Source organism: Carcharodon carcharias, chromosome 2 (assembly GCF_017639515.1).
Source record: "Carcharodon carcharias isolate sCarCar2 chromosome 2, sCarCar2.pri, whole genome shotgun sequence".
Lineage (NCBI taxonomy): Eukaryota > Metazoa > Chordata > Chondrichthyes > Lamniformes > Lamnidae > Carcharodon > Carcharodon carcharias.
Window position 1 is genome coordinate 188,330,165 of NC_054468.1, and position 26,625 is coordinate 188,356,789.

General features: G+C 42.5%; 1 protein-coding gene across 1 annotated transcript in view; it reads right to left on the minus strand.

Annotated features, from left to right (window-relative positions):
- The window catches only part of ush2a (Usher syndrome 2A (autosomal recessive, mild)), a 1,196,697-nt gene that overhangs the window by 675,568 nt on the left and 494,504 nt on the right, over positions 1–26,625 (minus strand). Inside the window, exons 26-28 of the mRNA XM_041207243.1 lie at positions 23,242–23,515; positions 13,079–13,282; positions 12,898–12,978 (exon numbers count right to left, since the gene is read on the minus strand). Of these exons, the coding sequence (XP_041063177.1) occupies positions 12,898–12,978; positions 13,079–13,282; positions 23,242–23,515 (559 nt within the window). The remainder of the gene's footprint in view (positions 1–12,897; positions 12,979–13,078; positions 13,283–23,241; positions 23,516–26,625) is intronic.

Here is a 26,625-nt window from a genome sequence, read left to right on the forward strand (position 1 = left end):
AGCCACTTCACAAAATCTTGAATTGTGTGAACATTCTCATGGGCCGGAACTTTACCAGACCTTCAGTGAGAGACTGTGAAGCAAGAAGGCTAGTGGGGGTGAGGGATCAAGTTTTAGAAGATGTGATAAATTAAATAGAGAAGACAAAGCGAGACAGCAAGGCAGCAATAAGCAAAATGATGATCAGAACGTGGCATGAAGGAACAGAGTGTACAAACCTAACAGTGCACCGGCAGATATTTCCATAAATCACAAAAATGGTAAAAAGACAACACTAAAGGCTCTGTATCAGAATGCACATAGCATTTGTAACAAAACAAATGAATAAACAGCGCAAATAGAAATAAATGTATATGATCTGATAGGCATTACAGAGACATGGCTGCGAGATAACAAAAACTGGGACCTGGCTATTCAAAGGTACATAACTTTTAGGAAGGACAGGAAGCTAGGAAAAGCTCTGTTAATTAAAGATGACATTGCTACAAAAGAGAGGTGGCCTTAGTTCTGGAAATTAAGATGTAGAATCAGTTTGGGTAGAGATAAGAAATAGTAAAGGTAGGAAGTCACTAATGGAAGTGATTAATAGGCCCCCTAACAGTAACCACACTGCAGGATGGGGTATAGAGGAAGAAAAATTGAGAGCTTGTGAGAAAGGTACAGTGAGTAATTTCAATCTACATTTAGGTTGAACAACTCAGATTGGCAAATGCAGCCTGGATCATGAGTTCATAGAGTGTTTTCAGGCAGTTTCTTAGAGCAGCACGTTTTAGAGGCAACGAGAGAGCAGGCTATACTAGAATTGGTAAAGTGCAATGAGACAGGATTAATTAATGACCTCGTAGTGATGGCTCCCCTAGGTAGCAGTGATCATAATATGATTGAATTTCACATTCAGTTTGAGGGAAAGAAGAGTGGATCCAAGACCAGTGTTTTTAAACTCAAATATGGTCAATAATGAGGGCATGAAGAAAGAGCTGGCTAAAGTGAACTGGGGAATTAGGTTAAGGGATAGGTCAGTGGAGATGCAGTGGCAGACATTTAAGGAGATATTTTAGAATATTCAGAAGATACATTCCAGTGAGAAAGAAAGATTCTAAGGGAAGGTTGCACCTTCTGTGGCTAACTAAGGAAATTAAAGATAGCATCATATTGAAAGCAAAACTGTCTAAGCCCACAAAGACCAAAGGCAGGTCAGAACATTGGACAAAATATAAAGAAAGCAAAGGATGACTAAATGATTAATAAGAAAGGAGAAATTAAGGGTAAGAGTTGCTACAAGCATTTAAAAAGAAAAAGAGTAAGTAAAGTGAGCATTGGTTCTGTGAAATTAATAATGGACCATAAGGAAATGGCAGATGAATTAAACAGTTATTTTGTGTGTCTTCACTATAGTGGATACAAATAACACCCCAGAAATAAGTGTGAATCAGGAGGTCAAAGGGAGGGAGGAACATGAAACATTACAATCATCAGGGAAAGGGTATTGAGAAAATTATTAAAACTAAAAGATGACAAGTCCCCAGACCCTGATGGGCTTCATCCTAGGGTTTTCAAAGAAGTAGCTGCTGAGATTGTAGATGCATTGGTTATAATTTTCCAAAATTCCCTGGATTCTGTAAAGACCCCATAAGATTGGAAAACAGCAAATGTGATTCCTCTATTCAAGGAAGGAGGGAGACAGAAAGCAGGAAACTACGGGCCAGTTATCTTAACAACTGTCAGAGGGAAAATGGTTGAATCTATTATGGAGGAGGGGCGTTATAGCAGGGCATTTAGAAAATCCCAATGCAGTCAAGCAGAGTTAATAAGGTTTTATGAAAGGGAAACCATATTTGATTAATTTATTTGAGTTCTTTGAGGGAGTATCAGGCAACTTGGATAAAGGGGAATCTATGGATGTGCTATATTTAGATTTCCAGAAGTCAGTTGACAATGTGCCACATCAAAGGCCGGGATTTTCCGGCCCCGCCCATCACTGGAATTGTCCGGTCCTATTGAAAGTCAATAGACATCTGGCTCGCCCACTGCATTCCCCCATGACGGGCCCCACCACAGCAGGGCCACAAAATCTCGCCCAAAGTTTACTATGCAAAACAAGAGCTATGGTGTAGGGGGCAACATATTAACATGGATAAAGGATCTAACAGAAAACAGAGAATAGGCATAAATGTGTCATTTTCAGGTTGGCAAGGTGTGATGAGTGGAGCATAACAAGAATCATTTCCCAGGCCTCAATTATTTACAATTTATATCAATGACTTTGATGAAGGGACCGAATGTATGGTGCTAGATTTGCTGATGATACAAAGATAGGTAGGAAAGTAAATTGTTAACAGGAGCCTGCAAAGGAACATAGATAGGTTAAGTGAATGGGCAACTCAGATGGAGTATAATGTGGGAAAATGTGAACTTGTCAACTTTGCCAGGAAGAATAGAAAAGCAGCAAATTATTTTAATGGAGAGAGATTGCAGAACTCTGAAGTACAGGGGGATCTGGGTGTACTGGCACATGAATCACAAAATGCTTGTATGCAGGTACAGCAAGTAATTAGGAAGGTGCATGGAATGTTTTGTCCATTACAAGGGGGATAAAGAATAAAAGTAGGGGTATTTTGTTATAGTTATATGCGGCGTTGGTGAGACCACGGTTGGAATATTCTGCTCTTGCCAATGGTGGGAATTGTGGGGAGCTGGGGCACAAAATTTGGAGTGATGGCAAAAGTCAGTTTCTTGCCAGCAGGAAATTAGTTTGGAATTTTGTTTTCGACAATGGGTTAAAGGCGGATCAAGTTTCCCACTGATCTATGTTGGGAATCACAGTTGCATTCATTTGCAGCTCATGAATGCTCATTAAAAGGACAGCTCACCGGAATTGCCTTCCCCCTCCAAAGGTGGGGTTGGGGGGGTGGGGGCATAGGAACAGAGGGGAGGAGTGAAAGACTGCCCTGGGGCTGAGGCCATGTTGTTGCAGGCATATTGAGCACACTGTCCTGGGGATGAGGCCACACTATTGGGAACATATTGAACAGAATGCCCTGGGTCTGAGGCCACAATGGATCAAGGACACATTGAACAGATTGACCTGGGGCTGAGGCTATGCAGCCGGGGTTTGGGGTGGGGTGGGGGGGATGCGGTGGTGGTGTGGTCAGCCAAGTAAGACATTTGGCCCTGGGAGGTTGGAGTCATAGTATTAGGAAGCAGAAGGTACAGTTACATTCAGGGGAGGCCTCTGGATTCAGTAAGTCAGCAATTGTAAAGTCATGGTGAGTATTAGATGGTCTCATGGGGTGGGTCGCTGAAAGTAAGGGTCCAGGTGGCCTTGAGAAGGAAAGAGCTCAGATCATCAAAAGTCACTGGGTCATCAACATTGAAGGGAATTGGGGGAAGAACAGGAATATTTACATGAACAATGACGGCGTTCATCACTATTATTTTGGGCTGTTTGAAGGGATACACTATTAATTATCTACTCAAGACATGGAGAGCAAGGCTCAGATGAGTACTGGCTTCGAGGGTCAAATGCCCATTGAAGTAGTATGGCTTCTTTATTAATGGGGCACATTCATGTGAGGTTCCATTAAGTTTTGGGACTACAATACAGTTGGCCTGATTGCCATCTGTCCCTGACAGAAACATGAAAAAAAGAAAGGAGGGTCAAACAGTCAAGGGCTGCGGCTGCTGGACAGAAGCTACATGTGGACTAAAAGCCTCAATGCTCTCATTTTAATGGTCATGGCTTACTGGGCGCAATGCTTATAGTCATGACATTAGTACAAGGCTAGGCTAGTGGCTAGGCTAGTGTCTAGGCTAATGGAGACAAGCTGACAATAGCCTGATTGAGGGTTATAGCACATGGGTGTATTTACCCCAATCAAGATCCTCTTTGTGAATGCACAGTCATGTCAAAGGGGGATGCTCAGCCGCTTGTGGACCTCCAGGATGTACTTCACCTGCAAGGGGTGGCTTGGGGATGCCATGTCTAGACTGAGGACAGGCCAAGGGCTTCACACTGGCTTCCGATGGATGGATTGTACTCAAGAGGAAGGTGAAATAATGTCTCAAATCTATTTGTCCACTGATACCAGGAGGATGGAGGAATGGAGGATGCAGGCTGCAGGCAACACTGTCTTCTTGATAGCTTTGACGTGAGTGAGGAGAAGTAGGGTCTGCCATCATTTGGCACAGCTCAGGGAAGACCATCCACCATGAAGAACAAGGGCCAGCAGGGCTGCAAGAAGACCCAGATGTTGTTGAGGAGGGACCAAATCTCTGAAGATGTTTGGTGCAACCAAGGGTATACAGAAGACGCAGCTTATACATAGAGATGAGCAAAAGGCAATGCCACAGACGCCTTTGCTTGTCCAGGAATGTGGTAGCTCATATTTGCCACATTCTCCATGAGGATCTCATGCCGTATGGACGGGGGGGTCATCCAATGCCCGGTGCTCTTAAGGTTACTGCCACATTCAACTTTTTTGCCAATGGATCCTCCCAGGGCTCCATTAGGGACATCTATGGAAATCTCACAATTAGCGACAAATAAATGCGTAAGGTAGGTGACTGATGCCCTTTTCAACAAAACTCATCATGACATGCAGTTCAGCATGGATGGAGCAAGCCAGGCTGCCAGAGCTTTGGGATTTGCTGTGATCTTAGGCTTTCCACAAGTGCAAGGAGCCACTGACTGCACAAATGTGGCCTTGAGAGCTCCCTGGCAGCAGCCTGTGAGATTCATTAATAGAAAAGAATTTCACTCTCTAAACATCCAGCTAATCTGTGATCACCGAAAGCAGATCACGCATGTTTGTGCTAGGTATCCAGGGAGCTCTCACGACTCTTACATCTCAAGTCACTCGCAGGTACCACAGATCTTTGAGGGACCTCAGTGCTTAGAGGGCTGGCTATTAGGCAATGAGGGCACCTCCTAAAGATGTGGCTAATAACGCCAGTTCATCATCCACACAGTGCATCTGAGGAGAGATACAATGCTGTACATTTAGCCACAAGGTCACCAATAGAGCAGACTATAGGCCTCTTAAAGATGTTTCAGATGTTTGGACCGATCAGGCAGGGTTCTCCAATACTCATCACAGAAGATGTCCCACATAATCATTGATTGCTGCGCCCTGCATAACCTAGCGCTGCAAAGAGGGGGTGATTGCCACATGGAGGAGTTACACGTCTCCTTGTACAAGAAGGACACTGAAGGGGGTGAATTTGAAACGGGTGAGGATTCAGATGAGCCACATACATTGCATGTGCATGACTTGGAAGATGTGCCAATGACAACCTCATAGCTACAAGATTCCAGGAGAATAAGATGAAGTGCAGTTGAAACAGTGTAGTTCTCTTTACACTTCCATGCAGGGGAGATAATAAGACCTTCATTGTCATCTTGAACGTCTCATGAAAGGTCATCAATCTCAAAATGATAATGGAGGAAGCATAAGTCACCTCAATCTTAATGATGGGGTCATCCTCGGAAGCCACAGTAGCCGAGGGAGCACCTGGCTGCTGTGTAATAGGATAAGCACCCCACTAGTGCAAGCAAGTACACATAGTGCAGTCCTTCCAACCATGGTGTGAAAAAGTCACTGCCCAGGGCAGTCTTCAAGAGGCAGAAACATAATTGCACACATTGATGCATTCATGCCAGTGTGACAGCAGCTTAGCAAGGTGGGTCTATGAGGAAAAATATCCATCAATGTTTATCGATTGACCGACTGAAGACGGAGCTACAATCAGACAGCACCATTGCTCCAAACACCAGCTCTCGTGCATGATTCATGCAGAGGCTGCATCTTGATACTGAGCTCCAGGATGCCATCAGACATCAGGACGTAGTGATCTGTCACATGACAGAATGGGCACAAGCCTGCGAGTTATGTTAACATTGTACTCACAGAGAGTGTGATTATTGACTCATTACTCTGTATTCGTCAGAAGCCTCCCAAGTTTACTTCGTGCATTGCCTTGGCATCTGGGAGAGATGTGGCCCAGTCAGTTTTGACACGGCATCCAATGATTACTTAGTCCCTTCATCAATACTGATGAGCACTCAGGAGATGTGCAAGAGCATTGCTTTCATGCAATTTCAGTCCTCCACATTGTCCATCTCACAAAGTTCAATATTTCTTATGAAGCCTAAGACATTGATTGCACAGTCATGTAATGAATTCCATATTGATTGGCTTTCTAAGACCTAACAGAAGGATTCCATGAAGCAACGCTCGGCTGCTGTTCAGGAGCAAAGTAACATCCTCACAGGTAATTGGGTGGCATTATCAGGATGAGCACACACCTCTGACATCAAATACTCATTCCTGTCTAGCAGACAGTTCAAATGTCACCACGTGGAATCAAATTCCATCCGCAGTGTCATGCACAGGGAGAGTGGGAACTAATAAAGGAGTAATGTTCAGCTTTGCAGGGGGGTATGAAAGGCTGTGGTGCTCAACAATGAATCATTCTTTAATCAAAACCTCACCGTCATGAAATAAAGTGCACTTGCGTGAAAAGGCTCTAACATGGATTGCGATGAATAATTATAACATTCACAAAGAACAGGTTTCAGTGCGGCAGCATCAGGATAATCACTAACTTTACAGGAATAGTTCTCATGAGGTCACATAATGTGATCCTCAGATGCAAGGCTTACATATGCATCATTCAACCATCATTTTCATATAGCAAGTGCCTTTATTCATGTCGCTGATTGACTGAGATGAGATAGAGTGGAAGTTCACAGAACTGATGGAGATTAGATTAGAGATTATTAGGGGTGGGCATATGGTGCCCTTGAATGAACCTGGGACAATGCATCACATCCATGGGCCATTAAATATCTGAGACTTTGGGGTGAAAAGCAAAATACATTTACAAAGGTGGAAAGTATATCCAGCGATTGAACACCTATGCCACCATTGTGTATTCACAACTTCTTAATTTTCCTTATTCTATTGCTATGTCCAGGTGCAGCCCCGACATCCGCAGCAGAGGTGGAGGCAGCCTGCTGACTACTGTACTCTGCTGTCTTTGGTGAGTATCTTCTGGAGGCATGTGACCTGGAGGGTCACGGCCTGCTAAGGATCTCCTGCTCTGGGGCAGGTGTACCCTCCTCGACCTGACCTTCTGGAGTTCATGGGGTCACAGGCAGAGGGGGTTTGAAGTGGCTGGGTGCCCTTGGAGGCTTCAGGGTGCCCGACGACCTGGTCCTGACTCCTTGAGGAGCAGTGGCACCCAGAGACAGTTTGAGGTGCCCGTCCGCCTCTTGCCTAGCCACTGCTGGAACACACCCATGGCTAGAATGATGGTGTGCAGGTCTGAGTTAAAAAAAAACTGCTGGCTCTGTGTCTCCAAGGCAGCCACCACACTTCCATGGAGACTTCAATGCATCCACATGCCAGAGTCACGACATGAGACAGAACATGGATGGAATCCTCCATCCTTTATTCCAGCATGTTGACGTCCTCTGACAACTCTGCCTTATGTTCCCCTGCCTGTCTTTGTATCTCCAACATTTGGCTTAGGGCCAATTGAAGAGGCTCAACATCGGACTTGGACTCTGTAGGGGCCTGGTGTCCAGCAGTCCTCTGTGTGTCACAGACCTCAGCTGTTGCTGGCTCCACCTGCTGTAGACCCATGTCTGTTAGGTGATCACCAGGTTGTGAACCTGAGCTTGCTCCACAACTAGATCCCACTGAGGTGTGTATATCTGAGTTGGTGGAGGGTGCAAGTGAACACAGTGACCAGTCTTCATCAGACGGTTGGTCTGCTTCCTCATCTGAGGTGGTCTGGCAGCTGAGGCTAAGAACTCTGGAGGACGTCCTTCGTCCTTTCTTGCTGGTGGCTGGAATAGAGGAGAGAGATAATTCATGATTGGCTAGGCAGGCACCTATAATATTGGTCACTCACTGTCCTCATTTGGCTGAGGTGTACTGGATAGACCTTCACTGGCTTGTTGAGGGAGGCTAATCTTGCCTTCCACGCAGGAATGATCTCTGTCCTCTCCAGCGAGCTCTGCTGCCTGTTCCTTGTACGGGGAAGAGTGTCCTCAACTCCTGGGTCCCCTCTCCAGTCTTCAATCTCTACATTTTGTCACAGGAAATCTTGTCCTGCATAGATGGATTGACTGTACGCATTATGGACGAAAGAGCAGTTCAGAAGCATGCATGCCTGCTGTGTGTGCTGAACCCTCCCCAGCAATGGATGAGAATGTTGTTTGTGCAAGATCTTATGTGAGATGGGGATCTTAAAGTGGCTGGCAGGCAATCAGTCCTGATATCTCATCTGCTGGTAGTTTGTGACATCCCTGTGGACTCTAACCCTTAGACTGTCTGATGCCCTTATGAGGATGTGAGTTTGGAGTAAAGAGAAGGTTCACTTACACTGGTGAAGCGGATGAGATCATTCATCCTTTTTTGGCACTACAGGGCAGTCCTTTTGTGTGGCCTATGGGCGTTGACCTCCCTGGTGACCTCCTAGGCCAATGTGGCCAGGTTGGTGGATTTCTTGCTCCCATCCTGAGGAAGGAGAATCTCCCGCCTTTCCTGGATGGCTTGGAGGACTTTCTACAGGGAGGCCTCGCTGAACTGTGAAGCAGAGGATTTTTTTGGGGCACCATGCTAATTTAGATCTTCAGCCCACACCTGGCCTGCAGTGAGTGAATATCAGTCTCGATGCCGGTTAAATATGGCGCCAGGGCCTTTGACCCCATGAGATAACGGGTGGGCCCCATGAGGTGGGGTAGACGAATCCCGCCCAGCCATGAGATTCGACGAGCTCCTCACTGATACATAATTAATGACCTGAAAAGTGGAAGACCTGTTGTGAAAATCTGTCCCACCACCCAGCGAGAATAATACCAACCTTCCCATCCACCACCACACATATGGAGCATTGCATACAGTTTTGGTCTCCTTGTTTGAGAAAGGGTATAAACGCATTATAAGCAGTTCAGAGAAGGTTCACTCAATGGATACCTGGGATGAGAGGATTATCTGATGGGGAAAGGTGGGATAGGTTGGGCCTGTATCCATTGGAATTCAGAAGAATGAAAGGTGATCTTATTGAAACATATAAAATGCTCAAGAGACCTGACAGGGTGGATGCTGAAAGGATGTTTCCTCTTGTGGGAGAGACTAGAACTAGGGTACACAGTTTAAAAATAAAGGGTCTACCATTTAAAATGGAGATGAGAAGAATTTTTTTTCTCTCAGGGGGTCATGAGTCTTTGGAACTCTCTTCCCCAGAGAGCGGTGAAGGCAGGGTCTTTGACTATCTTTAAGGCTGAGGTAAATAGATTGTTGACAAACAAGGAAGTCAAAATTGCTGGGGTTAGGTGGAAATGTGGAGTTGAAGCCACAATCAGATCAGCCATGATCTTATTGAATGGCGGTGCAGGCTTGAGGGGCCAAATGGCCTACTCCTGCTCCTAATTTGTATGTTCGTATGTGTGCAAGGCTTGCAAAATGGCACAGGAAGGCAGGTGTGACTGACATCTTCCCACAACCATACCATTTTTTCAGTGATGGGAAAGGTGGTAGATTGGCCACATGCCCAGAGCTAAATTGAACTATTTAAATGGCAAATTAAGGGTCACTTCCTGCCTTCCTGGGCATTTTGTTGGCATCAGAAGGCAGTGGTGGTATTGGGGAAGGGCTCCACCAGCATATGGGGAGACTGCCCTGTCAAACCAGGCAGCTTCCCATTGGGTTCCGGTGAGGGATAGTGGGCAAGGCGGGGTTGGTGGTGCGGCGGGGGGGGACAGGATGGTGAAGTGAATATAGCAGATATTGCCTGAAACACCGCCTTTCTATTGCTCTTAAAATTGGGATCCTATTAAACCAACAGCGAGTGGATGGTGCTCATGTCTTCTTAATTTCCCTGCTCAAAGGCAGGTCTTACCCAAAGCTCCATGATCTCCATCATGGGTAGAGAAAGGAGGCAGGTCCCATATCCACCCTGGGCCAGATCTGGGATTGATCCCCATGCTGTTGGCACCAATCTGATCCATTCTGTTCAGTCAACTGAGGCAACCAGCAGCACCCAAGGAGTCTGGGTTGCTGTGGCAACATGCGCTTTTACATGCATGTTGTGTCTGGAGCTATGAATAGTGCTGGTAGATGCTCCAATTTTCTTTCCATTACCTGGTTGGTCAAGATCACTCGTACCATCTGCTATTGACTTTTGTTAGAAGGATTTGCAGCTTGATACTCAAACTTTTGGGCTACATTATGAATGCAACTTCCTTGGCCATCAAGTCCCAGAATGGGACTTGGACCCAGAGCTTCTGACTCAGAGGGAGGACTGCCAGCCATTGCACCACAAGACCTTCTAGTACTCATACATCTGACATATGTTTATCACATTGATAAAAGATTAATGCACATAGATCAGTCAAGCAAAATTTGGGGGATGGGTTCAATTGAAATAAGTGGTTCTACATATTCTGAACTTCAAAACAGTGTACAGTGTCAATGATGCAATTCGTAACCAAACCATGTTTGAACAATGCTGATAGACTTAATACATTACTGAAATACTATCAACATCTTAATCAGACTTGTAGTAGGAACAATTATGTTGTCTGAAAAGAAGACAGGAAGATAGGAACACAGACCTCATTTACAGGCCTTCAGCCTTCACTCAGGGGCAACACTCTTGCCTCTGAATCAGAAGGTTGTAGTTTCAAATGTCAGTTCAAAGACATGCACACATAATCAAAGCTGGCACTTCAATGCAGTATTGGGAGAGATCTGCACAATCGGGGGTACCATCTTTCAAATTAGATGTTATACTGAGGCCCGCCCATAATTTCATGTGGATACAAAATATCCCACATGGCTATTTGATGGAGAGTAGGAGATTTCTCAAAGTGGCCTGGCCAACATTTACACCCCGCTAGCACCACACAAAAAAAGATCTGGGGCAGAATTTTACAGTCCGCAGGCGTAAAATACGTGCGAAGATGTCAGACAAGCGTCATCGATCTTATCGTGCACTCACACGATATTACAGTTAGCGGGCACACACAAGAGTCAGCAGCGCGTCCGCCAACAATTAAGAGGCCCATTAAGGCCCTTAATCAATTAATTAAGAAACTTTTTGCTGCCCATCCAACCTAACTGGGCTGGTGGGCGAATCGGCCAGATGGTCTTTGGATTTTTTGAAAAACCTCATCCACGGGCAGGATGAGATTTCCCACAGTAATTTAAAAAAAAATGTAGACATAATTTTTATTATGTTTCTGCTATTGTTACTGAATTCTATGTTGGGACATGTTTTTAACATTTTTAAAATCTTTATTTTTGATGGCACAATTCTTCAGCTCCCTGAAGGAGCGCCCTGCCTACAGGGAGCTTTCAGTGCATGCTCCCCCATGCATGTGCAGACCTTTGTGATTGCACTCCTCCCGCCCCGCCCTGGCAGTGCTGAGCTCCCCAGTGCACCTTTCGCACTGGCTGGCTGTTAATTGGCCAGCCAGTGTGAAATCGCGGTTGGGGACCAAACGTGGATCGCAGACTGTTTCCCGGCCGCTCCCGGGCCCACCCGACACAGCCACCCGGCGACCGGAAAATCCTGCCCCAGTCATTTATTTAATTACAGTTTGTGGGACCTTGCTGCGTACATATCTTTAAATTCATTCCCGGGATATAATTGTCACTAACAAGATCAGCATTTATTGCTCATCCCCAGTTGCTCTTTAAAAGGCGGTGGTGAGTGGCTTTTTTGAATCACTGTAGTCCATGTGGTGAAGGTATACTAGGTAGTAAGTTCCAGGATTTTGACCCAATGACAATGAAGGAATGGGTGATATATGCTCAAGTCAGGATCATATGTGACATGGAGGGCAACTTAAAGATTATGGTGTTCCCAAGCATCTGTTTTCCTTGTCCTTTTGCACTGTAGCGGTATGGGTTTGGGAGGTGTTGTTGAAGAGGCCATGGTGAATTGCTATAGTGCAATTGGCTGCTGTATTTCCTAAATTACAACAATAATTATGCTTTAAAAGTACTTCATTGGTTGTAAATTGCTTTAGGACGTATTGAGGTTGAAGAGGCACTGAATAAATGCAAGTTCTTACTTTTTTAACATGGCCTTATCTTCTTTCATTGATTTTCATTGAGATATGTGAAATGCTGATTCCAACATTGGCATAATCAGTAAGTATTGACAAAGGAGGTTTGTAATCAACTCCTACAAAACATACACAAATCTACCAAGCCTGCTCCACATTCATGATGCCTGAAGAATCAATGATTTGACGCTTAACCCCCAGTAGCCATGTCATCTCTAAGCCAAGGCAAAAAAAAAGAAACCACGGAAAAAAGAGAATAAAAATCTGGAAAATTCCTCTCAACCTCTTTAGCAAATCAAAGTCAGTGCAGGAGATCACATTGACCACATTCACAAAAACAGCTGAGAGTCCAATTCACTTTTAATGGTGGGCAGAGATGCAGCACACCTGCATAAGCCAGCAATCTATTCCAAATGTATTCCATAACATCATGGCACATTACTTACATTTGGGGAATTGTTTTTGCCCATTTTGCTCAGTCAAATATTATTAACACTTCTATTACAAATATCTGTGTGTGCATTAGGCAAATTTTCACCCACTGAAACCAAATACATTTAACCATTTCCAGTGTAATTTCTCGCTCACAATAAATCTGAAATTTTCAATTATTTTTAAGATTTTCTAAAGTGGTGCAAAAATGTTAACATCCTTTGAAGAGTAGTTAATCTTTGATACAATAATAGCCTACATTTAGTATTTAGCTGTTGAAACATTTAACATCTAAGGAAAAACATTTTCTTTCTTAACTATTAATCAGTCTTCTGAAATAAATGCTACAAGGTTATGAAAATGTTAAACAAATCACATATTACCTGCTTCATTTGTACGCCCTCGCTCCCAAGGACTAAACACTGACCCTCCTTGATTTGATGCAATAATTCTGTATAAATATTCTTCAAGAGGTTAATAAAAATAACATGTTAAACATTATCCAGTGAAAGTAAATGCTGAAAAATCTTATGAAGAATTTGTATGAAAAGTTTCATATTTTACCTGTGAATGGATGCAAACTACCATCATAAACAGTGCGCCTCTTCCCAGTGTACACAATAATGGAGTTATTTCCTTTACAGTTACCAGTACTGTCAGGTGATAAGCATCCATCCAGATTGACTCTGACAGCATTAGTGGATGCAGTCACCAAGTTTACGACAGAACCTTTTGTAAATCTAACATCTTTTATACACCCACCGAAACCTGGCAAATAATGAGAGTAATAAAAAGGAAAAAACATATCCATGATTTGTATCTTAACTAGAGCTCTTCAGCCTCTTTTCATACAGTATATCAAATATACGTCCAATAGAAAGGCTTAGAAACAAAGAAACACTTAGTAATTTTGCATTGCATAGTTTGTTTATGTGACATTGATGGAAAGTAATGTAGTCAAAATATTAGTGAAATTAAAAGAAAATCTGAGACAGCAGGTGACCTAAAAAAGCAAAGGAAAAAATGTTGTAACCTAAGTGTGCACCAAAACATTGGTGGAATCAGTTAAAAACAGTGGGAAAATACTACTAGCATTGCTTAACTGTTCCCAATTATTAATTTGTCTAAAGTAAGTTGTGATTTTCCAAAATACGTGAAATTGGAACCATAAAGAGTTAACCTATCAGTCAATGCACATGCAATATATGTTAACTGCCAGTATAATGCAAAAACATTTGTTGATAGAAAAATAATTTGGAAAGAATATAACCTATGTAATCAGAGGGAATAAAGATGAATCTGAAGACACCTAGTTCTGTATCAGTGACTGTGATTTCAAACCCCACTCCACAATTTGAGTGCCGCAGTCCCAAAAGTGCTGCCTTTGAGAGCAAGATTAAACTGAAGTCCTGCACGCTTGGTCCTGTCAGATGTAGGTGAAAGATCCCATGACATTATTTGAAGAAAGGCAGGGATCATACTCAGTATCCTGTGCAAAGTGCAGCCTTCAATCAAAAACAAATTAATTGGTTATTTGTTCTTATTTACTGTTGCTGGAACCTTGCTGTGAGCAAATTGGCTTCTGTGTTTTTCTATAAAATAATAATTAATTGGAAACGAGGACACAATGAGAATATGAAAGGTACCACACAAAGTTCTTTCTTGCTTGACTTTTCCTATGTTACATGGATGACCACAATACTGATTGATCACTCCTGCCTATCAAGCATAATTTTTGTTGGATTTGGCAGGTGCTTTTCCTGCTGAGTGCCCTTCCTTTCATTAACCTTGGCCATTTATCCAGGCTGGAGACTAGCACCGATACATACTGGCTTGCTTGCACTACTGGCTGGTTTCTTTCACAGCCAACAAGTCCTAGGATGGATCTTGAACCCAGGCCTTCCTGCTCAGAGGCAGGGTAGCCACTCATTGAGCCACTCCAGCTCCCACCAAAAGCTCTTCCTATATAATTGAAAATATTTCAGCATTTAAATTAATATCTTCTAATTTCATTGAATTAGTCGTATTTTAAAATTTTATTTTCCTGACACTGCCAGTACTTCCCTAAATGCTACATTTTTAAGGTAAAGGTAAATTGAATCCGGAAAACAATGTTGACAACCAAAAATTGATATTGTCACAGCTCACGCTTTGGATCGCGCTGCTACCAGACATTTTCTTTAATGGTGAAAAGAGCAAGATAATCTAGATCACAGGCTGAAGCAATGAGAGCAACAAAAGAAGGCAGCACTTCCTGACTTAAAGGAGAATTGCCAAGTAGCACAAAAATACCTCTACACAAATGTGGTATAGCCATGAACATTTATTATTTTATATATGAATTTGAGTTTCCAAAATAGCAATACTACTGTTTTCAGCTCTCCTTACTAAAATCATTGATGGATTTTCTTAAATGCTTTAGTATTCTAGAGAAATTCTATAAGTTTTATGAAAAAAAACATTAAGTAGAAATCATATAAGATTTTCTCATATCTCTTAGACTCTAAATAGATCCCCAAAGTGATTTCATACACATAGAAGTCTTAGGGTGACTCAGTGGACTTTATTTTTAGCCACCACTGCAGCCAGGATTGGAGGCAGGTGGGCATTAGCCAGCCAGCCAGCCAGCCAGAGTGCTGGTTCCCCAGCTCCATCCCATCCCTGGGGTGTTATATCTTCATACATTACGTTAATGTGATATGGTGTTTGTGCATATGCAGTACGTAATGACTAAGTAAATCTGCTCTTGTGAACTGGCTACACTTCATGTCAATCTTCTTCATTTGTGCCTTGCTGGATTGCTCTGTGGTTAGCTGGCATGGACTCAATGGGCCAAATGGCCTCCGTCTGTGCCATAAATAACTCTATGGACAGAATTTTATGTCCAGTGGGCAGGCGCACACGTGACCCAACCAGGTGTAAAATTGCATAAGAGGGCATTGGGCGAGCATCCCAACGTTATTGTGCACTCGCATGATACTTTGCTCAGCTAGCACGTGCGAAAGTCAGAAGCGCGCCTGTCGACAATTAAGAGGGCAATTAAGCCCATTAACGGCGCAATTGTCCCTGGTTTTAATCTCCCTGGACTCCACCCTATCTCCTTTGTTTTTTCTGCTCCCTTCCCTATTCCAATGGCTTAAAAACTCTTAAATTTCTATCATTTTTCAGGGCTGGTGAAAGGTCATCAACCTGAAATGCAACCTGTTCCTCTCCACAGATGCTGCCTGACCTGCTGAGTTTTCCAGCATTTTTTGTTCTTGTGCCATGAAATTTCCTGCTTTCTATTTGTAAACAAAAAGTATCATTGGTATGCTTTTCTTTGATACACATTCAAAAGGCTATGAGTTGTTTCTAACTCAAATAGCTTATTCTTTGTAAACATATACCTTATATATGCAATGTTTTGTAACCTTTATGAACATGCGCACTTGGCACAATTACAACTGACTTTCTTTCTTGAATTACATCTACAAATCAAGTTGAGAAATCAGTTTACAAAGCCGTCCTGATCTTCTTACAAGTTTTGATGTCGTCAGGTTTAGTGCTTTTTGGTCTTGGTTCAGTACTCAAAGAAGATCCTGTTCCTTTCTCAAAAATTAGCCAATCAGCTACTCTATTTTATGCTTTATTACATTTTGGAAGAGGGGAGAACAAATCACAAATGGTGATCTGAGACAAGCTCTTCTGGTAAACCATGGCAAGCAAAAATAAAATGTAATTCATTTTTGTTCATCCAGTATTGCTGTTTTGATCCATGTGTTTTACTTTAATCCACTTGGGAGTGGCTATTGATGAGTACCAAGAAGGAGTCATTTCCCTTTTCACAGAAGTCTACATGCACTCTTTGAAATAGTCGAGTCGAGCATAACCACGTTTGCAAAGAAGTTTTTGGCGGTTTACTTCCACAATTTTGGCAGATAGTACAATTGCGAACCAATGATTCCAGGTTAGAGTGAAGGTATAAAGACTATGGATGAAGACTTGGAGAAAGTGAGTAGTTTCAAGTACCTGAGGCAAGTGATGGCAGCAGATGGAATTATAGAAATGAAACTTAAGCAATGGATAACTCAGATTGGAATATTTAGATGAAATGCAGTAGAGTATTATGTGATAGAAAAGTATTGCTGAAACTGAAATAAAGAATTAACAAGACAGTTGTGAGGACAGCTTTGTGCAGAAACTTGGGCAACATCAATAAGAGAGGAGCAATGACAGGATACTAATGCAATGCAGATGCTGAGATGGATGTGTGGAGTGACGAGAAAGAAAATATCAGGAACCCAGGACGTCAGTGAAGATTGCAGGAGCATCAAAGAAAGTAGCCGAGAGGAAATTGAAATTGAAATGATCATCTGGTGCGGCGAGAAAGAGGGGACATGTGGTGAGGTAAATGATGGAGATGGGACTGCCAGGAACAAAATGAAGAGGAAGGCCTAAAACCAGATGGAAAGATGCAGTGGAATTCACACAGTGGATTTTGAAGAGGAATATGTGACTGACAGGAGGAGATGGGGAAGGGTGATCGACCAGCATTATAGTGACTCCAAGTAAAATGGGAGAAGCCAAAAGTAGAATTAGCTTCCAGGTTACTAGCTAGGTCAACAAAGAAAACCTCTCATTATGAAATTCATGCTGGCTATTTCTATGTGTCCAGTCTTGAGATCTACCAGAAGTCTATCTCTTAAGAAAATAAGTACCACTACTTTGTGACTCCACTTAATGTAGCCCTGCTCATATGATAACTCATTGTGATGATTGTGAAATGGTTTCAGTTTCTCATCTGAACACTGGTCAAATTCTGTTTATCCTTTGTTTGTAGACTCTTTTCTACAGTGAGTCTTTCAGAGCTTCAGTTTCAATTTCAGTTGCAGGGATAGGAAAGTCATCAGCTACTATCTCCATTGTGAAGATTAACCCTTCACACTTTACTTCTGAGACCTCATGGAGCAAACGTGACAGCATTTCAGCAACAGGGCTCTCTTTCAAATGCTCAATGTTGTAGTACTGTAAGTACAGCATATCTTTGACATTGCCATCATTGGAACTGTAGACTTTGGTCCTAGAATAGCTATTAGGGATTTTAGGATCTGTTACTAAGTTTCTACCCGACAAAAACTGGCAAAAACTTTGGATTCTGAAGATGGTTCCAAACATTGCCTTTTCTAATCTGCACATAGTTGCATTCACTCTTAGTGAGAGAATGCTATTGGTTTCTCTTACCATCTTCCACGACATGACTGAACACTGCTCCAACTCTACAGTTTAAAGTGTGACATGGTAGCTTCAGGTTGTAATGAACAAGTAGTGCTTCACTGGTCAAGTTTTTCTTACATGCATCATAATCACCTTGTTGTGAGTTGGATCATTCCCATTTCACATCTTTCTTCAACAGTTCGTAATGGAACTAACACAGTTGCGAGCTCAGGCAGAAATTGCGAGTAGTATTGAACTATATCTAGAACAGATCTAAGCTCAGACACATCTTTTTACTTTCAGGCATATTGACTATAGCCTCTATTTTCTCTTTCACTGGGTGTAGCCCCTTTCCATAGATTGTCAGGCCAAGGTACACTACCTCAGATTACACAAAAGCACAATTGCTCCTTTTTAACATCCTTTTGTGATCACTGAGCTTTTTTAACATTTCATCCAACACTTGAAGATTCTCTTCCTCTTTCTGTGGTCTAAATCAACATTTCATCCTAATTACACAAGCTTTGCAGCACTTCATGCAAGATCTTACCCATTGTAGCTTGGAAGATTTTTGGAGAAGATTTCATGCCATAGGGCAGCTCCATGTAAGAATATAACCCCATACATGTGTTTGGGATGAGACACTGATGACTCTCTTGAGCCACTTGAGCTATGTTAAGTTTTCACGTGCACATCATTTCTTTCAAGCTTCTTTAGCTCCTCTCCACCCTGCATAAGACAATGGTCTAGCATTGCAATATACTGGTTTTGCATCAGGCCTGATTTGGATGCAGACTTTCACACCAACTATGCCTCCCTCCGTAGTTATTCTTGAAAATGTTGCTGTAGCTATTGAATAGCTAATCAAGCTTCTTGGTTGTCTCAACTTGGAAAACATGATAACTTCAGGTTGTAAAATAAGTCTTTTCTCATTAATGTTGGCTTGTTGACAAGTCTTGCTATAACAATCAGCAACACAAAGGACTTGTCCTTATGTTTCACATTGATCTCCATTTGTCCACACATTTTAAACACCTCAGCAAAATAGGTTTTCAACTGAAATCTGCTTTCAGTTAGAAGTACATCACTGAATTTGCTCTTGTACATGTCTCTATTCATAGTGAAGCAATCTACAACCAGGTTGATGCGCATGTTGATGTACTGTTAATTTAACAACACTTTTGCACAGGAGTCTCCATTATTTGAGTGATTGCTAGTGGCAAAAATGCTGTACAGCCCTAGTTCCTCTTTGCTAAGATGCTCTGGATTCACTTCATGATTTTGAACTCCACCCTTATGACATCGCTGTTTTTCATTTTCACTGGGATGAGTTCTCTTTCCTGCTTTGGCCTTCAATCAGTACGACCTTTCTTTTGGCAATTAAAGCATTTGGCATTTCTGGCATGCCTGTGTCATGTGATTGCCATTACAGTGATAACAAACCATTATCACCAGCATTCTTCTGATTAGATGCCCACTTGAGGCTTGGTGCAAGTCTTCGGTTAGTGGACAGAAGTTGTACTAGTCACTTGTATAAGACAAAATTCCCAAGCATTCTTTGATGCCACCTCCATTGAAAGAGCAATCTTACACATTAGCGCAAATGTGAGATTTTGCATATTCAGTAACTTTGTTTATATTCTATCATCCACCAGTCCACATACAAATCTGCCTTATAATGCAGGTCTAAGAATATGCCAAAGCTGAAATGTAGTGATAAATTCTTCACTGCCACAATGTACTCACAACCGTTCCACTACTTATCTGATTTCTGGGTCCAAATTACTAGCTGTTCGCTATCTCTAATGGCTTAGGGTTGAAATGTTTCTCCAACTTGGTGATGATTGTTTTGAATGGGCACATGTTTTGCCTTGCAAGGAGCAAGAAGATTTATTAGTATTCATATATTTTTGGGCCAATTTCCATTCAAAAAATTGCTTTCTTGCGCTCAAGAAATAGATAATTTTGAGTCTTGACCTCTTCACTTTCACCTTCAAGTTCCAGAATGTTATTAGTTCTGAAAAACATGTCTATTCTTCCACTATAAAAACTGAAAGGTTCTCAAGCCCTCTCATATCTTAATAGCCTTCCAACGTATCTTGTGGGAACAGCCATATTGCCCAAATTGCAAATTCAACAGTGAACGCTCTACATTAGGTCATTGCTTAACGTTTTAGTTGCGTTCCTGAAGGTGCAAAGTTAAATGAAACAACATTAAGCGAATCCCATTTTTTCATTATAACCAATGTAAAAATGCAGCTCGATTCTATAGGGCCTTTCCCATCATAAAAAAAATCAAACGTTATACCCTGTAAGTTGAAATATTTTACATTGCCAAATTCCTATAATGGTTAATGAGATAACTGTCAGTCACCATCAGCTGGTGCATTCCTCATGGCAATGCCTCTACCAATCAATGTCTACTTGCCAACCAATCAGCACTCTCTTCTCATATTGTGTAAATGTGTTGTTTCCCCTGACATTAGTATTTTCTTGTGAATTGTCTTGATGAGTGCAAGACGAAAAGCTTCAATAAAAGTCTATTTTTTCAGCAATATTCAAGTTTTGAATTACCGAACCACTATTTTAAAATAAAATAAATTAAAAAATATAAAAGGAATATGCTAACTTTTTCTACTTGCCTCCAGCTCGCTGTCTCTCCCATTCTCTAACCCTTCAGGCTGCCACCAATCATGCTTGCCAAATCTCCCACATGCCAGACATCCTACTCCCACTCTAAACCTCCCTCTCGCTGAACCTCCCTCTCACCACTGCCCAATCCTGAAGCCTTGCTATGAGTGAGGACATATGAAATGAGTGGCAAGAGGGGGGGAGAGCAGCTTTGAGTTGCAGGGTTGCAGAGGTAAGCCACAAGCTGCAAAGGCAGTGAGACGGTAGGCTGGCGAGACGGAGGGTTGGCAGGGTCACAAAACAGGACAGGCCACTCCAAAATGACATCAGTTGGGTCATGTGACCCAGCACGAAATGACATTAAAACAAAGCTCCTGATAATAAACATGAATACCAGCCCTTTTAACTGACTGACATTAAAGCAGAACAACTTAAAACTGAGCAACTTAAAATAGAGACATTCTGTACTGCGGCTGTCCAAAATGCATCGAGTTGGTGATTGAAATTGTTCTCTTAGCGGGGTGAGCAATTTTAATCAGATGCACATTAGGATCCTATGACAGTCCACTTGATTGAGGAGTCAGTTCTAGACTCTGACACTTGTACTTTCATCGCTGTAAGCAAACATGCAAGCTTTACAGCATTCTACTCCACAATCTGGGAAAATTTTCATCAGCAAAGAGCTTTTTCTTTTCTTTTTGTTTGTCTATTCTTCTTCAACTCTGCCTACTGAAGGGTTCTGTTGGTGTTTTAAGAAATTGGTAGACCATCATGCTCTTCATGCTAGAGTATACAATAATGGTAACATATAAAATAAAGAACTTACATTTGTCATGACTTCACAATGTCCCAAAGTGCTTTGCAGCCAATGAAGCACTTTTATCTTTAAATGTGGTGAAAGCGGTAGTCATTTGTGTATGTCAAGGCTCCACAAACAAGAATATGATAATGACCAGAGAATCTGTTTTAGTGTTGTTGGTTGAAGGTTAAATACTGGCCAGGCTACCAAGGATGGTCCTCTACTCTTCCTCAATAGTGCCATGGGATCACTTAAGTCCACCTGAGAGAGCAAACTGGACCTCAGCTTAGCATCTCATCTGAAAGACAATTCAATTAGCCCTGAGTACTACCTGGATTTGATGGTCAAGTCTCTGGAGCGGGACTTAAACCTCCAATCTCCTTACTCAGAGGCAAGAGCGGCACAACTGAGGCACAGCTCACGATGTCACGTGAAAACAATGAAATTAAAAAAGTACTTTTACAAAAGTGTGCAAGGATTTATTGTGGGATCAGTCAGCTCAATGGCTGGATAACTAATGTGTGATCAGATTAATGTCAACAGCACAGGGTTCATTCCCCATTCCAGCCAAGGCACTCCCACAGCCTGCCTGCACACCCTACCTGTAGTAAAAAATCACAGCACTTTGTGGTTCAGCAAATAATCACCAACAACCTGTGTTCTGGCAGAGAACAAAAGAAGGCTTTATTAACAATGGGCCTGAACTTTCTCAGAGTGGCAATCAGTGTCAGAATACCACCGTGTGCCCAATTTCTTAACTGAATTTTTTCCCCAGCCTGTATCATCTGACCTTCCAACTCAAGCCGGGTAAGGTTCAGACAATGCAGCATGTCCCCGGGGCCTAGCACTGAAGTGTAGTTAAATCGAAGGGAAGGAGACCACGCCCCCTTTTTACGGCACTAGCTGCCATAAACCAGATAATTTTAAAGGTCCATTGAAATTTAAAGGTCTTTGACAGTCCAGGGAGAAGGTAAGTGTCTAAGGTTAGTGGATAGGATTTGGGGAGTGGGGAGGCTGGAGGTCTGGGTGGGAAGGGGGAGGTTAGAGGGTGGAAGGTCAGAAGTGGGAAGATTGAGGGGGGAGGTCGGAGGTTGGAGGGGTGGCCAGAGGTAAAGGGATGGTAGGAGGTTGGGGAAGGGTTAGGGTGGGTTGAGCCTTGGGGGCACTGATGGTGTGGTTAAGACCTTAGGTTGGGTTGGGCCTGGCCTGGGAGGGGCAGCGGGAGGGAGGATGTCGGGCCACTTGGGGGTGGTCGGGCCTCAGGGTGTGGTCAGGCCTCAGGTCTTGTTGGGTCAGGTCTGGGGGGTGGTGTGGGGGGGTGGTGTTGGGCCTCGGAGGGTTGGGAGGGCAGTCGGGTCAGGTCGGGCTTGGGCTCAGTGTGGTGGGGATGGTTAGACAGGTTGAGTCAGGTCGGGCCTGAGGGGGCTGGGCCTCGGATTGGGTCAGCTCAGGTCGGACTGTGGGGTGGAGTGGGAGGAGGTTGTTGGGCCTCGGTGGGGTGTTGTGGGGGCTGGTCAGGGCTCGGGTTGGGTTGAGCCTTGGAGGAGGTGGGAGGGGGGTTGAGACTAGGGCCTGGCGAGAAGGCGGGAAAGTTCCTATGGGGGTGGGGGGGGGAATCCTGTTGGTGGGTAGTCGGGAAGTGTGGGGAGATCTCTGGGGGCGGATGATACAGGGTAGTCCTGTGGAGGGTGTTGTCGAGGTGTGGGTGGAGACTTCTGGGTGTTCAAGGGTTTGGGGGTAGTCCTTTGGGCGGTTGGTGTGGGTCAGTATAATAGTTACCAAGAAGCTAAAAGTAGTTTTAATTCTTCTAACTTTCACTGGGCAGCTTTTGATGTAACCCAGTCGGAACCATCTCAAGTTTGCGATTTAAATCACATTTTTGAAGGTTCCCAGTGCAAGGCAATTGCCCAGGGGGAGCTTGCACTTCTGGGCAATTGCCATTTAAATCTTACCTGGGAATTTCCGAAGGGGGTTCCCTGGTGCATCTTAGAGCTACACCCCCAATATGACACTGGGGAGTTTGAAAGTTACAGTCCAATATGTTTTCTGAGAATTTGAAAAGTAGTTCCAAATCAAAGACAAATAGGTGTAAATTGTCACAAACCTTGTTTTAGTTCACATCCTCTGCAGAAGATTTCTGCTTCAGTTGGGATCCCACCAAGATAAATCGGAGAGTTTATTTTCAGCTCTTCTTCCTCAGGAGCCCGTTCTTCCTTAATTAGCCCATTTACATTCACTGATGCCACTTCACCTTGCTTCTTAAGTATAATGTTTTTCCATTTTCCATCACAGTAAGAAAGTCCCAACCAAAGGTCAACTCGAGTAGTGCTTGAGCTTGTATTGAACAAGAAGCTCAAAATTCCACTGTGCAATTCAGCCTATAGGGTTACAATCCAAAATTAGAAAAGCAATGTAAAGTGTTTTTTTCCATTCAATTAATACTGTACTTATGATCTTGTAAACCAATGGAGCACTTGAATTGCCTGATGAAAGTTGTTCATGTATTTTAATTTGCACAGGTTGGAAATGACTAGATGTAGCAATTAGCAATAAAATCATAGACACTGATGCATCCTTGAGTTTACAATAAAACAGTAGAGGCTGCTCCATACTTAAATTGGCAAAACACACCTTAATTAATAAAACTTCCCTCTTTTCTTCAAATGAATACTGAAACACTAATTAATACTAACGTTAAATGTTTAAAAATTAACAATCTTTACGTCCACCTAAACAGTTAATACCAAGTTGAGGACTGAAAACCATTACTAACTCAATTATTGTATTAACTGTTTCACAAAAATATTTTGTCTTTACTGAAAGTTTAATGCAGCATATTTCAATCTTTCAAAATGCATTTCAAAAAAAGAAACACATATGGATTTATTACACAAGTTTGCACTCCAAGACCAGTACTTTAACTTTCTCAATGTGGTAGCCCATACTGGGAATTTGGCTGGATAGGAGTAGGCCAGCAGATATTCCATGAATTACTTTTAAATTGCAGGAAACCTTGTGGGGTCGATTGACTTAATTTCTAATATCTGCCCCAACTAGACAAAACTCCACCACATTTGTGCTTTTTAATGGTAATGTCTGTAGGAATATTGGAATATATCTAATTAAGTGTTCAATAAGAACAGGAAATGTTGGTTGGAGATAGAAAGATAAGAGTTGAGAGTGAGCTTTTTGAGAAGTGGGTGTTAACAGTGATTTGAAAAGGAGGGCAACAGTACCTGTGGATAGGGAACCTTTTATAATATCAATTACCATGGAATCCAGAAAGGGAATTTGGATGGTCAGCAGTAGCAGTTTAGTGGGAATGGGGTCAAAGAAGCAGGAGTTAGGTCTCATGGACAAGATGAGTTCAACAAGGGTTTTTCTATTCAATTTTAGTATGTGGGTGGCGCTAGCTAGGCCGGCATCTATTGTAATCCCTAGTTTCCTTTGAGGTGGTGATGGTGGGTCTTCATCTTGAACTACTACAGTGCTTGAAAGAAGATACAAGAGAAAATTGAGAAAGACATAGGTTTGAGGCTCCATTGATTGGAGCCTGGGGGAGGTTTGACTTGGTGGACAGGGGAAAAGGATGTAAGGGCTGGCAGTAAATATGACTGAGTGGATAGTGTCAACTTAGTGACAAATAGTTCATGATCTCTTTGCATGTGTTGGTGGCAAGGGTGGAGGGGAAAGGCAGAGACATTTAAGGAGAGAGTTGGTAGTGGAGAAGTAGGAGGTCTTTGCTCTTCCGCATAATCCTAAAATAATAGCCAGTTTTAATGCCAATTGACAACTTGATGTCTTCCAGTCAGGACTTGTGATATATAGATATACTGGCTGTGCACCAGATATGCTCAAGACTGTGTCCTTGAACTTGGAGGAGCAAAGATAGGGTCCATACCAGGGATACAACTGGGATAAAAAAAGGAGATCAGAGGCAGAGCTGAGGCAGTCGTTGAGCAAGTCAATGGTTGCAGAAGTATTGTGACAAATGATGAGCCAAAGGCTGGCAGGTTGGGATTCTGAAAGTGCAGTTATAAGTGTCATGGGGACAGTTTTTTGCCCCTAGGGCAGATGCAGAAGAAAGTAGGATTGAAAGGCATTAGTGAAAAGTACATGATGAAGGATATAAGGAAATGGTCAGATATTACAAAATAAAAGCAAAATACTGCGAATGCTGGAAATCTGAAACAGAAACAAAAATAGCTGGAAAAACTCAGCAGATCTGACAGCATCTGTGGAGAGGAAGACAGAGTTAACGTTTTGAGGCCATGTGACTCTTCTTCAGAACTGTTCCGATGAAGTCATACGGACTCAAAACGTTAACTCTGTCTTCCTCTCCACAGATGCTGTCAGGCCTGCTGAGTTTTTCCAGCAATTTTTGGTTTTGGTCAGATATTACCTTGTCTGAGATCGAGACTAATTCAAAGAGTGGCAGTGAATATGGGTAGGAGCAGTAAATTCAGGCTAGGAAGGACAATGGGAACTCAGATGGACATCACTTATAAACACTGCCCTTTTTAATGAAGCTGAGCTTTGTACCTTTCTCTCCTTAGCACAATGGATGAATAATTCCTTTGCTTTAGCAGATGGCCACCTCAATATACTAAGATTCTTCCTTCTCCATCTAATTGGCTCAAAATGAAGAAACAGCATAACAGTCTAAATAACCTTCACTCATGGCACCTATGTGGGGATACAGACCACTTTGTCATCCAACATTCATTCATTTGTACCACTTATGCCTGCCCGCCACATTCTTAACCATGCAGTTTTCAGAGTCAACCAGGGCACTTACCACAGGCAGGTGGAGGACTCATGAGTACATGTAACTTAAGGTTCTATGATGCAAATTAGACCACAATACCGTTTCTACGTGAAATAAAACTTGTGTACTATGCTCATTTTGCTGGTAAAATCTAACTGGATGGATAGGTCTCTCAGAATCACTGAAGCAGTATTTTGAAGAGACACTAAATAGCAGCTACTTACATTTATACAGCACCTTTAAAATAGTAAACATATCCCAAAAAACAGGGGCAAATCAGACAAATATTGACACCAGGGCAAAGAAGGAAATAATAGGTCAGATGACTATAAGTTTGAACAAAGAGATAGGTTTTAAGAAGCATCTTAAAGGAGGAGAGAAAAGTGGAGAGATGGTATTGGTTAAACAAGGAATTCCAGAGCTTAGGGCCTAGATAACTGAAATTATAGCTGCCAATAGTGGGGTGAAGGGGGCAGAGATGGACAAGATGACACTCATTTGGAGGTAATTGGATCATAATGTCCTTGTGTTAATTGGATTAGCAGGGGAGTTTCCAGATTTTGCACATTTTTAGTCTTAGCAGCATCAGTAAGTTTTATCTGTTTAATAACTGTCAGTTTGGTAGTGTAGAACTTGAGTATTGCTGAAAAAGAGACTTTTTTGTGGAAGCTTTTTGTCTTGCACCCACCAGGACAATTTGCAAGAAAGTACTAATATCAG